At 33.2% G+C, this 16,778-nt stretch overlaps 2 protein-coding genes across 3 annotated transcripts; one reads left to right on the top strand and one right to left on the bottom strand.

The window, feature by feature from the left end:
- On the top strand, positions 3,147–5,642 carry LOC18610196 (receptor-like protein kinase FERONIA). The gene has a single exon (XM_018115120.1). It carries the CDS (start codon positions 3,147–3,149, stop codon positions 5,523–5,525), a length of 2,379 nt encoding a protein of 792 aa, XP_017970609.1. The 3' UTR covers positions 5,526–5,642.
- LOC18610195 (receptor-like protein kinase FERONIA) lies at positions 8,028–14,218 on the bottom strand. Of its 2 annotated transcripts, none has more exons than XM_007045719.2 (4): positions 14,074–14,218; positions 11,025–11,112; positions 9,537–10,911; positions 8,028–9,435 (listed from the first exon to the last, which is right to left on the bottom strand). In XM_007045719.2, the coding sequence occupies exons 2-4, from the start codon at positions 11,039–11,041 to the stop codon at positions 8,329–8,331; spliced, it is 2,499 nt and encodes an 832-aa protein (XP_007045781.2). In that variant the 5' UTR covers positions 11,042–11,112; positions 14,074–14,218; the 3' UTR covers positions 8,028–8,328. The 2 variants fall into 2 exon arrangements, with proteins under 2 accessions (XP_007045781.2, XP_017971776.1); XM_018116287.1 differs by having other exon boundaries at positions 8,028–9,536; positions 9,638–10,911.

Below are 16,778 nucleotides of genomic sequence, written 5' to 3'. Positions count from 1 at the left end.
CTAGTTCTCTCCCAATCTATTATCTTGCCAATCCCATACAAGATATAAATGTAAAAAAAAAAATGATAACAATAAGTTGTTAGAATCTTATTTAGATAACTTTAGGCTATGTTTGTTCGGTTGATATTTTTATTTTTTTGTTTATTGCTATTTATCTTTGATTTTTTTTCCTTTTTGTTCATTTAAAATAAAAATAAAAGTATCAACCAAATGGATCTTTAATGATTAAGATTATATATACTACCACATCCATTTAATTTTTCTAACAATTTAGCATTGCCAAAATTAAAGTGCACACATTCTTCCATCTCTTTTACATTTCAAAACTATATTCTCATTTCTTTTTTAAAAATTTAGAGTTCCTTTTTGTTATAATAATCTGGTTTTTTTTTTCATTTCCTTACATTGTGATGAGTTGTTACATTATAAACTATCAAAAACAATATTGTAAAATTTCTTAAAATTTAAACCATAAAAACCTACAATTACATGTCAAATAATTTTGAAATGAAAGAAGTAAAATATTCTAAATACAAAGGAGATGTGCATCTGCATGGGAGCCCACTAAGAACATAGAATCCTTCTTGTTCTTCTTGTTTTAGTTAGTTCAAGCCATATTCCTATAACATAATGGGAAAATTGTACCTTCTGGGTCTACCTATACCATGACATCCACATTATACAAATCTCTGAAGTAAATGATTACTAAAAAACATTTACTTTGATTGCTCATAATTTTTCAAGTAGGATTAATATTATTCTTGTTCTATGAAAATGAATTAATCATTATGGCTAATTAGCCATCAATTGGGTAAAGCAAGTGATTAAATTTATATGTTTACATGCAATGACGAATTTCGGATTTTGAATTTAGGATTTTACATGAGAAGTAATTAAAGGGTAATTTTAAGAGTAATCATACACTATATATATATAAAGTTTTGTACATATAATAATAAAAAAAATTAAAAATTGAGGATTGGTGGCTACCACCACCCATTCCCCCTCGGTTCTACCTTTATTTACATGTCATGCATGATTCTTGATTTGAATATATATTAAACGTGTATGTCGTTTCGTAGAATATTTTCTCTAATCATTGTATCTTCTTAAAAGGTGAGAGTGTAGGTAGGTAAAGTTGAAATCTTTGTTCTCTAATTTACACCTTGTAAGTTTGTAACTCTTCACCCCACCTCCCAAGGCAGAGTAGGAAAAGAAAAATTCTAAGAATTGGAAATTAAACTCAGAAGAGACTGAAACGATTTTCTATTCTTTACCTAACCTTTGACTTAATAGAAAATGTTTGAACATTAGCAATCCCAATCCTATTGTCATCTGAAGTTTCGTTGAATTGCCTTTGTCTGCATGAATTTCGTAGTAGTTTTAATTTTCAATGTATAATTATTATTTTATGCATTGGTAGGAGAGGTTTCGAAGTCTAAAAATAGGTTAGAGTTATCACATGTTCATTTAATAATTATATTAATTTCTCTTATTATAGTTCAATAGACATGCGACAACTTCTCTAAATTTATCTACCATCAAACTTTTTCATGATAACAAAAAGTGAAATCGTCCATCTCCCTTTGTGGTATATATTCATAAGAAATGCATATACTTTTTTGTTTATTTTTTATGTTAAAATATATATGTGTCATTATGGATAATCATGTTATGTACATCTACACAAAAATTTTACTAAAACAGTAAAATGAGAGAGTTCTTTTTTTTGAAAAAAAAAAATATCAAATTTGGCGTGACTTGTTACCATAATGAAGAAAAAAATTTTGATTTTTAAATGTTTAATTTGACATTCTAAATTGATTTATTTAATTTCACACGTGTCAAATTTTAATACATACATTCACTTTTATACTTATCCTACTTAATTAAGATAGGAACTATTTAACTAATATCACAACTTGAGATAAGTTTGAGTGCTACATGATTTGACACTGTTGGCTTAGATCAATCGTGTTTAGACTTGGGTATCAAAATTGGTGTTAGAATATGTTCATACTTAGTAAGTATGTTCACATTACGTTTCTATGGTATTAATGTGGCTGTATATGGACTCTGATTGTGATTGATGGTAAATAAAAGCAAACATCATAATTGTGATTACAATGTGTGTGATCTTAATGTGAAAATTAAGACGTGGAAGAAAATATGATAACTCATATTTCATGTATTTATTATTAACATGATTAACGAGATCCACAGAAGAGTTCCAGTCATTAAATATTACTAAACCAATGGCCTTGACTTGAACAGCAGGACTTACAATTAGATTTTAGTGATGTTTTTATATTTCCAAATTCATTTTCATTGAGTCCTTATCAAGTTTGATGTGATTTAAATAAATTAGAATCCTTTACTCATGACCATAAGTAATTGGATTATTACTCTATATACAGACGTTCTTTGATAGGAAAAATGGGAAAAAGAGACTTTGACCATTTTTTAATTTACACCTAAACTTGACCTCGAAATAGAAAAGAATTTGAGGAGATGACTGGTCAGATAGTCTATTCTCATCCTTGAGCAGCTGCAACTTCGTTTTCAAGGGGAAAAAACCCCACCAATGTTGGTTACTTCTTACCCACAGTCAACACATTCATGGAACCTTCCAATAGTTTAATCCTTTCTAGAAAAGAAATCTGTTCCAATTTTGTCTCAGTGTGGAAGACTAGAGAATGACTAGTTATCATCATAATTAATGACCTCTAACCCACGAATTGCTAATATTCTCTTGTAATTGGAAGATAATCTTTCCTTCCTTTTCCAATTCTTTAATCGATCTGACTCTGTGTTATGACTGTTCCAAGGAGAAGTTACGTTCCAGGGGCTCAATCAACTCGACGGTCAGCAATGAAGAAATTTCGTTAAAGGAATATTACCTTGCAAGGGAGAATCCGCGTGCTTATGCATGTAACTATGCTCTCAATTTCTCGTCAATTTGAAAGTGAAAGGCAAAAGTTTCCAAAGGGACCAAGACAATAGTTAAAGTTCAGACAAAATCGGGGAAGAAACATCGGACTAACGACCCCTTTACTCTTGAGGTTTGCAACTATTTAACAACCTAGTCGTTGGATGTTTCGGGTTATGCCTATCTTCTTCCTTGGAGCAGCTGTCACATTGCTTCTATGAAGATAATCACGAATACATACACTTCATGGCCATCACTTATTTCTCTTCTTCACCTCAGCTTCTTGTTCAATTCCTTGAAATATTGTATGTGTGATAACAACTCTTCCCATTCATCCTTGGACCAAATAATTCTTGACTGCGGATCTTCCGGTAACTCATCCTTTAATGATAAAAGTTGGGTTGGGGATGTTTCTTTCCCAGATTATTATGAAGGAACGACGATTGGCCTCGTGATCTCAAATACAACAGGCAAGGTCCCGGAGAGTCCATACTCAACCGCTCGCTTCTTTCGCTCTTCCTTCACCTATAGTTTCCCTATGTTCCCTGGCCTCAAATTTATCCGCCTTCATTTCTACCCTACTTCTTACACTACCACAGACCGCATCTCGAAGGCTGACTTCTCTGTCACCTCGGACAATTACACTTTGTTAAACAACTTTAGCCCTTCTGTTGTGGCAAACACTTTGAAATCACCTTATTTTACCAAGGATTACTTCCTTAACTTAAAGAAACACTTTCTGAACCTCACCTTCGCTCCATCACTAAATACTTCAGACGCTTTTGCGTTTGTAAATGGGATCGAGATTTACTCAATGCCCCTCAAACTCTCTGATTATGGAGTAAATGAAACTTTCAATGCTACCTCCATTCAATATGAACCTGCCCTTGAGATACTTCACAGAATCAATGTAGGTATTGATAGTCAGAACGAGCCGTTCTGGAATGGGCTGGACGACCGAGTATTTATTCAGGGTTCCCAAAAGGGTAATCCTATTGAGGCATATGATCATATAGCCTACAATAAAAGCCCTTGGACATTGAGTGAATATGGAGCACCAGGGGATTTGTACAACACAGCCAGGACAATTGGTGGTAGTGATCAGGCTGCCAACGTGGGCTATAACCTGACATGGACATTTGCTGTTGACTCAGGTTTCAAATATATTGTTAGGCTTCATTTCTGCGAAATTCAACTAAACGTAACAAAAGTAAATCAGAGAGTGTTCAAGGTGTATGTCAACAATGAGACAGTGGAAAACAGCCTGGATATAGTTGCTATGGCCGGTGGTCCATTGGTTGCAATGCATAAGGACTATATCATCATGGTTCCAAAAGCGAAAGAAGAAAGAACGGGTCTGTGGCTTGCCTTGCAGCCTGACATTGATTCAAAGTCTGAACTTATTGATGTAATATTGAATGGAATTGAGATCATGAAGTTGAGTGATACTAGTAACAATCTTGCAGCTCATGTTCAAGTAAAGAATGGAGACAGAAGCAAGCATATTCCATCTAACATCTTCCTTGGGAAGATTCTGGGTTTGGTTATTGGAATTTGTCTAGTCTTTTTGATTGTCTACCTGGTGTCTCATTGGCTTTTGCTACGTAATGATGAAAACGTCGGGAAAACAGTCAGCCTAATTGTTAAACCCTCAAATCATTGTCGTCAATTCCCCTTGGAAGAGATAAGAGCTGCCACCAACAATTTCAGTGAAGCTCTTTTGCTTGGTTGTGGTGGGTTTGGTAAGGTTTACAAGGGTCTGCTGGAAGACGGGATCACCAAAGTGGCAGTTAAGCGCAAAAATCCTGAGTCCCATCAAGGAGTTCAAGAGTTCAAAACTGAAATCGAATTGCTCTCCACTTTTCGTCACATGAACATCGTGTCTTTGCTTGGATATTGTCAAGAGGACAATGAGTTGATTCTTATATATGATTACATGGCTCATGGCACTCTACGTGATCATCTCTACGAGACCCAAAATCCACCACTTCCATGGACCCAGAGGCTCAAGATTTGCATTGGCGCTGCACGTGGATTACACTACCTTCACACGGGCACAGAGCATTCAATCATTCACCGGGACATTAAATCAACAAACATACTCCTAGATGAAAATTGGGTGGCTAAAGTCTCAGATTTTGGCTTGTCAAAAGTAGGCAAGACCGCGGAATCCTATAGGAACCAAGTCAGTCCTGGGCCAAAGGGCACGTTTGGATATTTGGACCCTGAATATGGTAGATACAGAACATTAACTCGCAAATCAGATGTTTACTCTTTTGGTGTGGTTTTATTTGAAGTCTTATGTGCAAGACCAGCTGTTAGTCGTGAGGCAAATGAGGATGATCAGACGAACGTGAGCTTGGCTAGATGGGTTGTTCATTGCTATCGAGGTCAAACAATTGATCTCCTGATTGAACCATACCTAAGAGGAAAGATCATGTCCGAGTGCCTTACCATATTTGTGGAAATTGCAGTCAGGTGCCTGGCCAGTAAGCACATAGATCGGCCATCAATAAGTGATGTTCTCTGTAAACTTGAACAAGCATTGCTGTTGCAGGAGAAGGCTGACAGTAATTTGCAAATAAAAGATGCATGACAAAACAGTGATAGCATTGATATTTAGAATACAAATTTGAATGCTACAATAGTTTAGTTTGTCATGATGATTGATTGACCATAGGTGAAATTAGAAGTTACTTTTCTTAATTGTACAGTTGCGATGTAAACAGAAATTACAAATTTGTGTAGATATTACCGTACAATTTTATTTGGTCGATTATCATGTTCCATTAAAACAAAGAAAGAAACATCAACAATATATATATATATATATATATTCATCAAACAAAGTCCATTTTATTAGTTTTGAATAACTACAAAAGCCTTACAATTCAAGTCCTTGAATTAGAACAAAAAACTTCACCTTAAAGCACCTAAGTAAGCACCATCCAATAAATATTTGCATACAAACCATTTAAAACAGGTAAGGACAACATATCCCTCCCAAAAATAAGCACAGGAGCATCCAATAAAAGGATATACTAGCCAAAGCAGCCATATTCAATAAAAGAAAAGATAACTGCTGAGATGAGCCCTGTAGCCAATTTGGATTAGTTAAGACTTGATTTCAATTATGCAACAATATCATTCATATTGAATAATTAAAGGTTTTTCTTCATCAATAAAATGTTAATAATAATGGGTTATATGTATAATTTGATGAAGTTTATGAGATTAATATACCTTTCAAGGGAACTATAATAGGTTGCAACTATGAGATCTTTATGCATCAAAGCATAATCTTTAAATGTTCCTGGTTGATGTATCATTGAGACTGGACATCAATGATACCTAAAGACTAGCTCATTCTATGTTCTTTATTGGGGAAGTAAGTAATCAACCTCATAGGTTGAAGTATAGATATACTTGAAACTAAAATGTAGGTGCTTGCCTAAGAGAGCAAGTTCACTGAACATGACCCACCATGAGAAGTGCATTTGTTATTTCACTCAAGTGTCTAAGCAATACTTCTCATGTGTCAGTTGTGTAAATACTCCTTAGACTTGAGACATCAAGTTGTCTTATATGTGGAATGTTATACTTTGATTTCATCCCTACAGGTGCCTAATTAAAGATGCCAAAACAGAATGCTTTGGGATATAGCATAACGCATGTGTAGGCAAATAGGTGATTAAGATAAAAATCATCACCTCAAGTGATTTAGGGAACATATCTTAATTGCAGTTCTTGGTTGATATTAGCTTATTAAAGTCTTTAGCCAATGCAACTTAAAGATTATGAAAAGGAGTTTCATAAGTATCTATAAAGCTAATGATCAAACTTAAAGAACGAATATAGATATCAATAAGAGTAGAAACTACACCATACTCTTATCATCTTTGGGATATATGATGAGGGAGTGAATTATACTAAGAGGCTTATCACTAAAAGGTTGAGTTAAACCATCTTGACTCTTCTAACATTTAGATGGTCATGATGAATTGCTAGATTCCAATCTTGGTCTATGAACTATAGATAGTTGATTTGATTAATGATAAATTTAAAGTAATTTAAATTTATCTAATTCTAACTTTGACTTAAGAATTATGTATTAAGTTTATTACCAACATATTATAAGCCTAATGGGTCACACACCCAAAATGAATGTTAAAAATAAAGTGGGAGATGTGATTAAGTTGGACTTAATTAAATTAGAAGTTATGAGCTTTTCAAGTACTTGATTAAAATTGTTTAATTAAGTTGTTGGACTTAAGTAATTAAATTATTTACTTAAGTCGTTGGGTCTAATTGATTAAAATTATTTAATTAAGTCATTGGGCCTAATTGATTAAAATTGTTTAATTAAGTTATTAGATCTAATTGATTAAATTAAACAATTAATTCATGATATAATACCTTGCTATAGCCTCCAAACATAAAAAAGAAAGTGGTTTAAAAATTAGAAAAATGGCACACTATAAATTCCTTTGGCCTTGCCACCCCTTGGGTAAAGAAAAAATAGTCTTTCATTCACTTAATTTTTTTTGTGTGTTTATCCCCAAATTTTGGAGTAAAATGGGAAATTCATACCACAATTTAAGATATATTACAATGGTTAAGGATACTCCAAAACCCACTCACAATCAACTATTGATTCGTAATCACTCACTTAAGATTTCTACGTATTTTTTGTTTTTTTATAGTACGTAATCGACCAAACCTCAAAAAAAAAAAAATCTTTTATATTAACTTTAGACAATTTTGTTCCTTTTGCTGGGTTTATCCTAGGTTGAATGAAAGTTCATATGATTAATTTTCAAAAAAAAAAAACTTTAGACAAATCTTAGAACTAGTATTGAATCTGAAATAGAAGACACTAAATTGGTCTAAGAATCAAGACATAAAACCCAACAGCTGATGTATCATATTCACTCCAAGGTTATTCAATTCACCAATAGTAAATTTGTTGCCACAGGTTGCAGAGTACCATAGCCTCTCAATCTCATCAAGCTGTTGATCATTTGCATTCCTCAATGATAATGGACCTTCACAAATAAAGAAAAAAAAATCTCTTGCAACAAAACCTATTCAGATGAGATGAAATACAACACAATTATTCACTCTATTTTGAATTGAGAGAGACCTCTATGGCATACATTGAGGAAAAACACTAGTAATACAAGAATTATTCTTACAAAATGTTTTTAAAGTTGCAAGAAGTCAAACAAAGATATATAACGTAACACCTATATTCAAGCTCTCCTACTAACATACCAGTTAAGTCATAACTATTACACGGTGAACATTCATCAGAAAGAAAGCCAATCTGAGATGTTTTATTTACAAGTAGAAAAGAAAGAAAATCCAAACATAAATTGTATAGTTCAAGCATTCAATTTTCACCGACCTTCAGACATCATGATCTCAGAGAACTCCACCCCAAGCATCAAGTCTGAGCTGCTTTGTGGGAATAAGCCTTTGGGTGAGGCATTGGAGTCACTACCCCCACGCACCTGCAGCTGTTCTAAGTTGTAAAGCACCTCACTTATTGATGGCCGCTTCACCCCATTCTTTGCCAAGCATTGTTTTGTGACTTTTACAAAGTTTCGAAGAGATTCTGGTGGAATCTTTCCTTTCAAATGTTGATCCACAAGTTTATCAGCATCTCCTTTCTCAAGGCAATATGATGCCGATGGAATCAAACTTTCATAATCATCACTACCGCCAACATTCTCATCATTTTCTGCATTCAGATTAATGGGCGCCGACCTTCCTGAGAGTACTTCTAACAGCACCAACCCAAAGAAATACACTTCAGTTTTTTCCGAACCTATTTTATCCCAATGGTAGCTAAGATCCGGAGAGCCAAAGCTCCCATCGACATCGGAGCCATTACTATTGTAGGATGTCGTGGTTGATCCGAAAATTGAAATCTTGGGTCTCCAGTTTTTGTCTAACAAGATGTTGGAGGTATTGATATCAGAATGCACGATGGGACGCTTTTCTTCCGTGTGGAGGTAGTGCAAACCTCTAGCAACTCCAACGCAAATCTCAAGCCGTTGGTTCCATGTCAGAGGCTTCTTCCTTTGACCAACCACATGAAGATGATCAGAGAGGGAATCGTTATCCGTGTATTCATACACGAAAATCATCTCATGGTCTTCTTTACAGTAACCTAGCAGAGAGAGGACATTGTGATGGCGAATTTGAGAGAGCATTTTTATTTCTTCAAAGAACTCTGGTTCTGTTGTTGCTTTACTCCCTCGCTTGATAGCTACTGTAGTATCTATACCAGTAATGGTTCCTTTGTAAACCTTCCCAAAGTCCCACTTTCGAATAACCTTTGACTCATCAAAGTTGTTAGTTGCCTTTCTAATGTCATTAATAGGAAAAGAATGACAGTGGGATGAATCCATATGTTTTTCCTTCTTTCTTTTTGCCTTGGTTTTGATCAGCACAAGAGCAAATAAAAGGAAAATAAAGAGTACAAAGGCCCCACTAAGTGAGTACTTAATCTGCTTTTGTAATCCTTTCTTTGACTTTTTGAATGGTGCAGGAGAAGGCTGAACATTAGACTCATCTAAAGGAACGTTGAGTCCAGCAAGATGTACTTAATCTGCTTTTGTAATCCTTTCTTTGACTTTTTGAATGGTGCAGGAGAAGGCTGAACATTAGACTCATCTAAAGGAACGTTGAGTCCAGCAAGATTTCCATTGTAATCGCTTATTTTGAATATCTCCACTCCATTTAAGATGGCATCATAGAAATCAGGCTTAGATTGGATGTTGGGGTGTAGCTCCAACCATAAATCCTGCTTCTCAACAACTTGTGGCGGAATCATCACAACATAGTCTCGATAAACAGGAATACCATGCCCCTTACTCCATACAATCACGTCTGCTTGGCTTTCTGCTGTTTGATTATTGATGAATATAAAAAACACCCTCTGGTTTTCCAAGTTTATACCAGGGACAATCTCGCAGAAGTGGAGCCTGATTAGATATTTAAAACCAGTATCCACAGGAAAGAACCAACTTAAATTGTAGTTCCTGTTGATCTCATTATACTGACCCATTGAACGTGCCGTGTGATAGACATCTCCAGGCGCTGTGTAAGCTGGAACCGTCTTCGAGTATTGAATTGAAAGAGTGATGTCAATATCAATCTGGCCATAAGCAGCTCCAAAGATGTAAGTCTCATCAGCATCCCAGGTGCGGAACATCCCAGTATCATGAGCGGAGGAAATGGTTTGGCCTCCCATGGTTGCTCTGTAAACCGTCTCCAGGGCAGAATTGTTGTTAAACATAATCATCTTCGGAAGGAAGCCAATGAAAGGAAGGGGCACGTCATGGCCTCGAATGTAAAGATGAAGTGGCATGGAAACAACTTCTATTCCGTTTACAAAGCCATAAGCATTAGGTGCATCCAAAGTGGGGCTGAATGTCAACTCCAGAGTATGATTTTCAACATGAATGATGAATTCCTTGAAAAAGTACGCCGCGTTCAAGTATTTGGCAGTAAGGTAGCAGCTGAAATTTCTCAAGAGTGTGTAGTGACCGGAAGTGACAGTAAGAAAAGATTCAGAAACATTGAGACCCCTGTAAGAATCTGGATAGAAGTAAAGACGAATGAACTTTGGGCCTGGGGTTACATTAAAGGTGTAAGAAAATTTGGAGTAGAAAAGCCTAGCAGTCATGTAAGGGACTCTTGGGACTGCTGTTCCTATGGAGGCACTGGAGACAGTGGAGTTGCTATCTGAATTATAAGCAGTAAAATCTGACCCAATGTCAGTTGACCAGTTCCTACCGTCAAATAACAGGCTTTTCTCTGCCGAAGAGCCGCAGTCGAGAAAAATTTGTTCTGATGGAACATAAGCTAAATTGTCTGCCGAAACAAACTTGCTTCGACGTAAATGGAGATAGAAGCCCAAAGAGATCAAAATGATCACTTGCCAAATTCCAATTGTTACATTGTAGGCTTTGCTGCAGCCAAGGAGCCATAGTTTAGAACAATGTTTTCCAATGGAACAGAAACAGATTTTCTTTTAAAGATGGCAGAAATGAATAGATGTAAAGATATCGAGATGTACAGATACCTTAGTTTGGCAATCATCCTATGTCTGATATTGTTTCATCCGAGCAATTGTTAATAGGTAGGATGGAAAATTCATATCAGCAATGTCACTACATCAACGTTAGTTGATATAATAAAATATATTAGAATTTGATTTGATTTATGGGAAAATTGATCATAATTCAAAATTAAATGGAATGGAGTAAAATACTATTACGTAGAAATAAAATGAAAATACTTTTTATTTTTGAAAAGACAATTTTATTCAGATCAAGTCTTTTGTTTGATTAATAAAAGACTTTTGTAGCATATGTATCCTGGTATGGGTATGATCACTGTACAATTACAAAATCGTTACACAAAAATCAAAAGCCAGCAAGGGACAATCGCAGTGTTAGAAGCGTGACCTTTGATCAATCACAAAAACTATCAGTCATCCTAACGCAGCAGTTTGATACTATAGAAAGCCTGCTAGGAGCTACCAAGAACCAAAGAGCAACTTAAAGGAAACATGAGCAAAAAGAAGTGTTACCATAGAAAACTAGTTACAACCCAGAAAAATCTTCCTGCCTAGCAAAAATCCCCGGAGGCTACAGAGAAACCAAACGCTACCACCATATGCAGAACCCCCCAACTCCCTTCCGCACCAGCGAAACCAAGACAAACAACAAGGCCAAGGCCTTTAGAACAGAACATCAAAAAAAGAAAGCATACCTCTCCCTAATCCTTCGCTAAAACTCCCGGTCAAAAGAGGAAACTGTAAGAAATAATTTTTTTCATAAGTTTAATTTAAAAATATTATTTTTTATAATTTTAATTATTTTTAATTAATTTTTGACATGACTTGATAACAATACTTTTTAAACAATTTAAGACAAATTAAAATGATTTAAGTTTTCTCTATTCGTCATCTAGATAAAAATTTTAAAATTAAATCTCGATTTCTCTCTCTGATCAAATACTATTTATTTCGCCATATATTTTGTTTTATTTTTTTAGATAATGGATCTTGAGGTTTTCAAGAACGATTAATAGTAATTTTGCTCTTCTATGGTGATTGCAGGCAGCATGATGAATTTGGTAATTAAATGCTTTCAGATGATGACTTGTTTCAAAATATGTGCTACGATGAAAATGCCTATGTTGATGAGTTGGATCAGATTGGTTAATATGATGGACTCAAGGAAAAGAAACAGCTAAAACATGTTTGATGAGTTTTATGATGGTTCATGATTTTATTGTGTTTTGAATTGAGATGATTGTTAAGCATGTTTGCAGAAAATTTTAATTTTTTATGAGATTTTGAATTAAAATTATTCAAAAAATATTTTGTAAATGAAAAATATTTTGTTTTTGCATAAAAAAAGTGAGGAAAGCCCTCCCGATAAGGATTTATTTTATCTTGCTTTTGAAGGTTATGGAGTTTTGTAACTTATTTTTTATAAAATACACAATTTCCTAGCTTAACAAAAAAAAGTATGTGTTTTAAGTTTTTGAGTTTATAGGTTTATTCACAAAAACTCAAAATTAAGGAATTGAAAGTTATTAGATTGATTTTTAAGTATTACGAGATTGATTTTTAGATATTATGTGACTTAACTACTGCATGACTGATTTTTAGATATTACGTAATTGATTTTAGATATTTGTATGACTAATTTTTAGGCATTACGTGACTGATTTTTAAGTAATACCTAAATCACATAATGCCTTAGTAACTAGTCACACAAGATCTTACTAACTAGTCACGCAATGTCTTACTAACAAGTCACGCAATACCTATCAACTAATCACGTAATACAATATAAAAAACTAATCACGTAATGCCTTATCAAAAACTAATCACGCAATGTTCAAAGTCAGTCACGTAATACCTAAAAACTAGTAACATAATACCTAAAAACTAGTCACATAATTTTCAAAAATCACCAAAATTACTAAATTCTATTTAATAAGATCAACAACTTCAAACGATATACCATATTTCATTTATCAACATAATTAATAAATATACTTATATGACAAAGAATGCTTAAAATGTTTAAAATTTTTTCTTTATATATAAAAAATCACTCCAAAATGCTTAAAAATTCTCAAAACGTTCATAGTTTTTTTCGTTTATCAAAAATTACTCTAAAATACTCAAAATGCTTAAATATTTTTTTTTTCTGGTATAAAATATTCTAAAAATAAATAGTCTGATAAAAAAAGTTCAAAAAATATGAGTCAATTAGAAAAGTAAACCTAAACATACTTGACTCATTAATAAATTTTGAGTTAAAACGTGAAGTCAAATAAATAGATTGATTTCATTAATAATAATTTTATTTAAATTTTAATTTTCTTAATTAAAAATACTTAAACTTAAAAAAAAATTATTATCAAAAACACTTTATATATGAGACCTATTTAAATAAAAAAACTCCCGATCAAAACCTCGAAGCTAAACCACTTCCAACAGCGCCTACCAACCTACTCCACCAAACTTCAGAAAACAATAAATGGAGACCCCCCCACTACCTCCTCAAACACACACCCTTTCATCACTCCACCCAAGAAAATCCCACCCACAGTCAACGAACAAACACTTAGACACCGAACCTCACAGAAAACGGTGACCAAAAACAGCCACCCACAAAACTTCCCCCTCCCCCTCAACAAAAACAACCCACCCGAAACAGAGGCAGGAGCAGACCCCCCATTCAAAACCAGCCACCAGAAAGATCATGCAACATCCCATTCCTCTCCTCCCGTCCCCTCCACAACCTCAAAACAGAAACCAGACTGGAGAGTGCAAGCCAATCAAAGAACTCCGTCTACCAACATATCCCAAATCCAAAAAACGACCTCTCATGCAACCATTCCACATGAAAAAAGAAACAAACCCTCCCAATAAAATTTTGAAGGAATTAGGTATTAAATAAAGCAGGCCAAGTAGAAATAAGTAGAAAAAATTGCAGAAACTTTGCTTCTCAAACAATGCTATTCAGTATTCAGATAAATTTTCCGAGACAGAAAAAGCCAAAAAGAGTGAGTGAGAGAGACAGAAAGAAGCCGAAAGAAGAAAATACCTCGAGCGGGCATATAAATAAGCAGAGTTGGGGTCACTTTCACTTGCAAACTGCAACTCAACGGAAACATGGTAAAGGAGAAAGCTCTGACCGAAAATGCAGAGCGGATGACTAAATGAGCTGCTGCTTGTTTGGATGGCTTCTGAACAAAAGCATATAAGGGGCCAGAACTTAAATAGGATATGTGAGTTGACTTGAAAAGACTTTATGTATGGTCTTGCTTTTTTTTTTATTTGAAAGTTAAGACTGATTCACTCCATGATAGGATGAACCTTACTTACAGAAGATGGGAAGCGCTCAACTTAGAGGAGACCAGCTGATCAGTCACTAATCCTGGAATGGCTTACAAAAATACAGCCATCAGCAGACTGGTGCAGCTATACAAAATTCACAGGACCTTAACCATACAGAATCCTAAAACAATTCTCAACACACCAACGAGAAATAGAAAAGTAAGATTGACAAGTTAGAAAAGAAGTCTTGCTTGTTTTAACTAATTTATCTAATATTAATGAGTTGTCTATGGCAATTTGCTCTATCAAACAGAGAGCGAAATTTACAAAGAAACCACTCAGGAGTCAGAAGTACATTGAATTCCCAAAATGAAGACAATACGTTTCATTAAATGATAAATCCATATTTGTTTGTTAGCTGACTAAAAGAGAAGAACGGTTTGCAGTTGTAGTCTTGTGAATTATTTTCTAAATCCCTCTATTTCCTTGAGTTGATTCTTCTGTGAACTGCAATTTTTTATGAATATATATATATACAACATCACAAATGAGATTGCAAACAAAATTGTAGCTTCCAGCAATCCAATTCCTCACAATTGTCAGATAAATATGCCAACGGCGCAATTTATTGTTTTCAGTAAACCATTAAACGGGATGGAAAGGAGAAACAGAGAAAAATGGAGGTACGGAAGAAAGGAAGAGGGGGATAATAACCAGTGCCTGTGTGATGAGTGATGATCTTCTGCTTTCTTTTTCGTTTTGGGTTTTCTGTTTGGGGTTGTTTTATGCTATCAGATTTTCTTGTTTTTTGGTTTTGTATACTTGTAAATAGAAGAAGAGCTGATACTCTGTTTTCTTTAGGCCTCCTCTGTGTTTGGTTTGCCTTTCACCGACAAGTTTTCCACTATCTGTTGAAGGTCTTCGATATGTACACCAATAATTAAAGGTTTAATAAGGCAATTAATTCTTACAGTCTAGTAAAGTGGGATGTTTCTGTGTAATAATTTGAGAAAACTGAATCTTTATTTTTCTTAAAATTGATAATGTTAATTCAATTATTAATAATATTAAAATTTTTTTATTATTTATATTGATAAAATATTTTTTATTGATATAATATTAAATATAACGATATGTTATTTTTTTTACCTATTTTATAATTTTTTTACAATACCATTTAAAATAAAATTATTAAATAAACTTGCTAGCTTTTGTCTCGTAACGCTCTTTCCCTAAATCATTTTTTTAATTTATTTCTTTTCTAATTCCGTTTATAATCACTAATTTACATTAGATAATTTCATATCAATACTTACAAAATTCATACTGTTGTTTGATCATATCATATAAGTACTATTATTATATTATTCGTGAAATGTCACATTATCATTATTATGTTATTAAATTTAATATTACATTAATAAAAAAATACCATATAAACATTACTAAATTTCATATAAGTATAGATAATAAAAAGTTTTTAATATATTAAATTAATATTATCAAATTTAAAAAGTATATGGATTTAATTTTTATAAATTATTTATAAGGATTAAATTTACTATTTTTATATAGTATGGGGACTAATTGTAAAAAGAGCATCCGGTCAAAAGAGAAGAAAAAAAGTTAAATAAAGAATTTAATCTTTTAATTATATAATATAAAGTATTAATATTTTAAATTTAAAAATTAATTTAAAATATTAATATTTTAATTATAATAATATTTTAATTATAAAGATAATATTTAATATAGGATGTTAATATTTAAATAATAAATTATTAATATTTAAAAAATAAAAAATATATATTATATATTATAATAAAAGATATTTTTATTTTTTATTATTTATTTTTTCATTATTTCAAAATAATTTTTACCAATCAAATATTACAATAAATTATAATAATTATTTTTATTTTATTTTATTTCATTTTGAACCGAGACTTGATGTAAGTGCTCCAATCTTTCTAGGCGATGATTCAGCTGATTCAACTAAAAGGAGATTTGATTGGTGGTACTGACTAGTCTTTTTCTTCTCACTCCATTGTCCAACGTGCCTGCAGGTTAAGTGAATATGGCCCTAAAACGTTTATTTCGAACCCTGGCCTGACTTACCGTTCAGTGACACAGACTTTTGACTCCAAGGTGATGGGCCCATCACTTTCTACTTTATTGAAATGAAAGCAAAAGAAAGACCAAGACCTCCGGGAGCAAGACTTATGACACGTTTGGTTCGTGGAATAGATAAAAATGGAATAGAATAATTATTACGTGGGAATAAAATAAAGTGGGAATAGAATAGAATAAGTATTATGTAGTTTGGTATGATGAATGGAATAAAGTAGGAATAATTATTATGACTTATTACAGTGTTTGGTTGGTAACAATAGCTTTAGAATAGGAAAGAAATAGAAAATAAAAAGACAAAAATATCCTTTATTATATTTAATTATTTTTTATTTTATTTTT

The sequence above is a fragment of the Theobroma cacao genome, chromosome 2 (assembly GCF_000208745.1).
Source record: "Theobroma cacao cultivar B97-61/B2 chromosome 2, Criollo_cocoa_genome_V2, whole genome shotgun sequence".
NCBI classification, from domain to species: Eukaryota; Viridiplantae; Streptophyta; class Magnoliopsida; order Malvales; family Malvaceae; genus Theobroma; species Theobroma cacao.
This window is presented reverse-complemented; position numbering and strand designations above follow the sequence as displayed.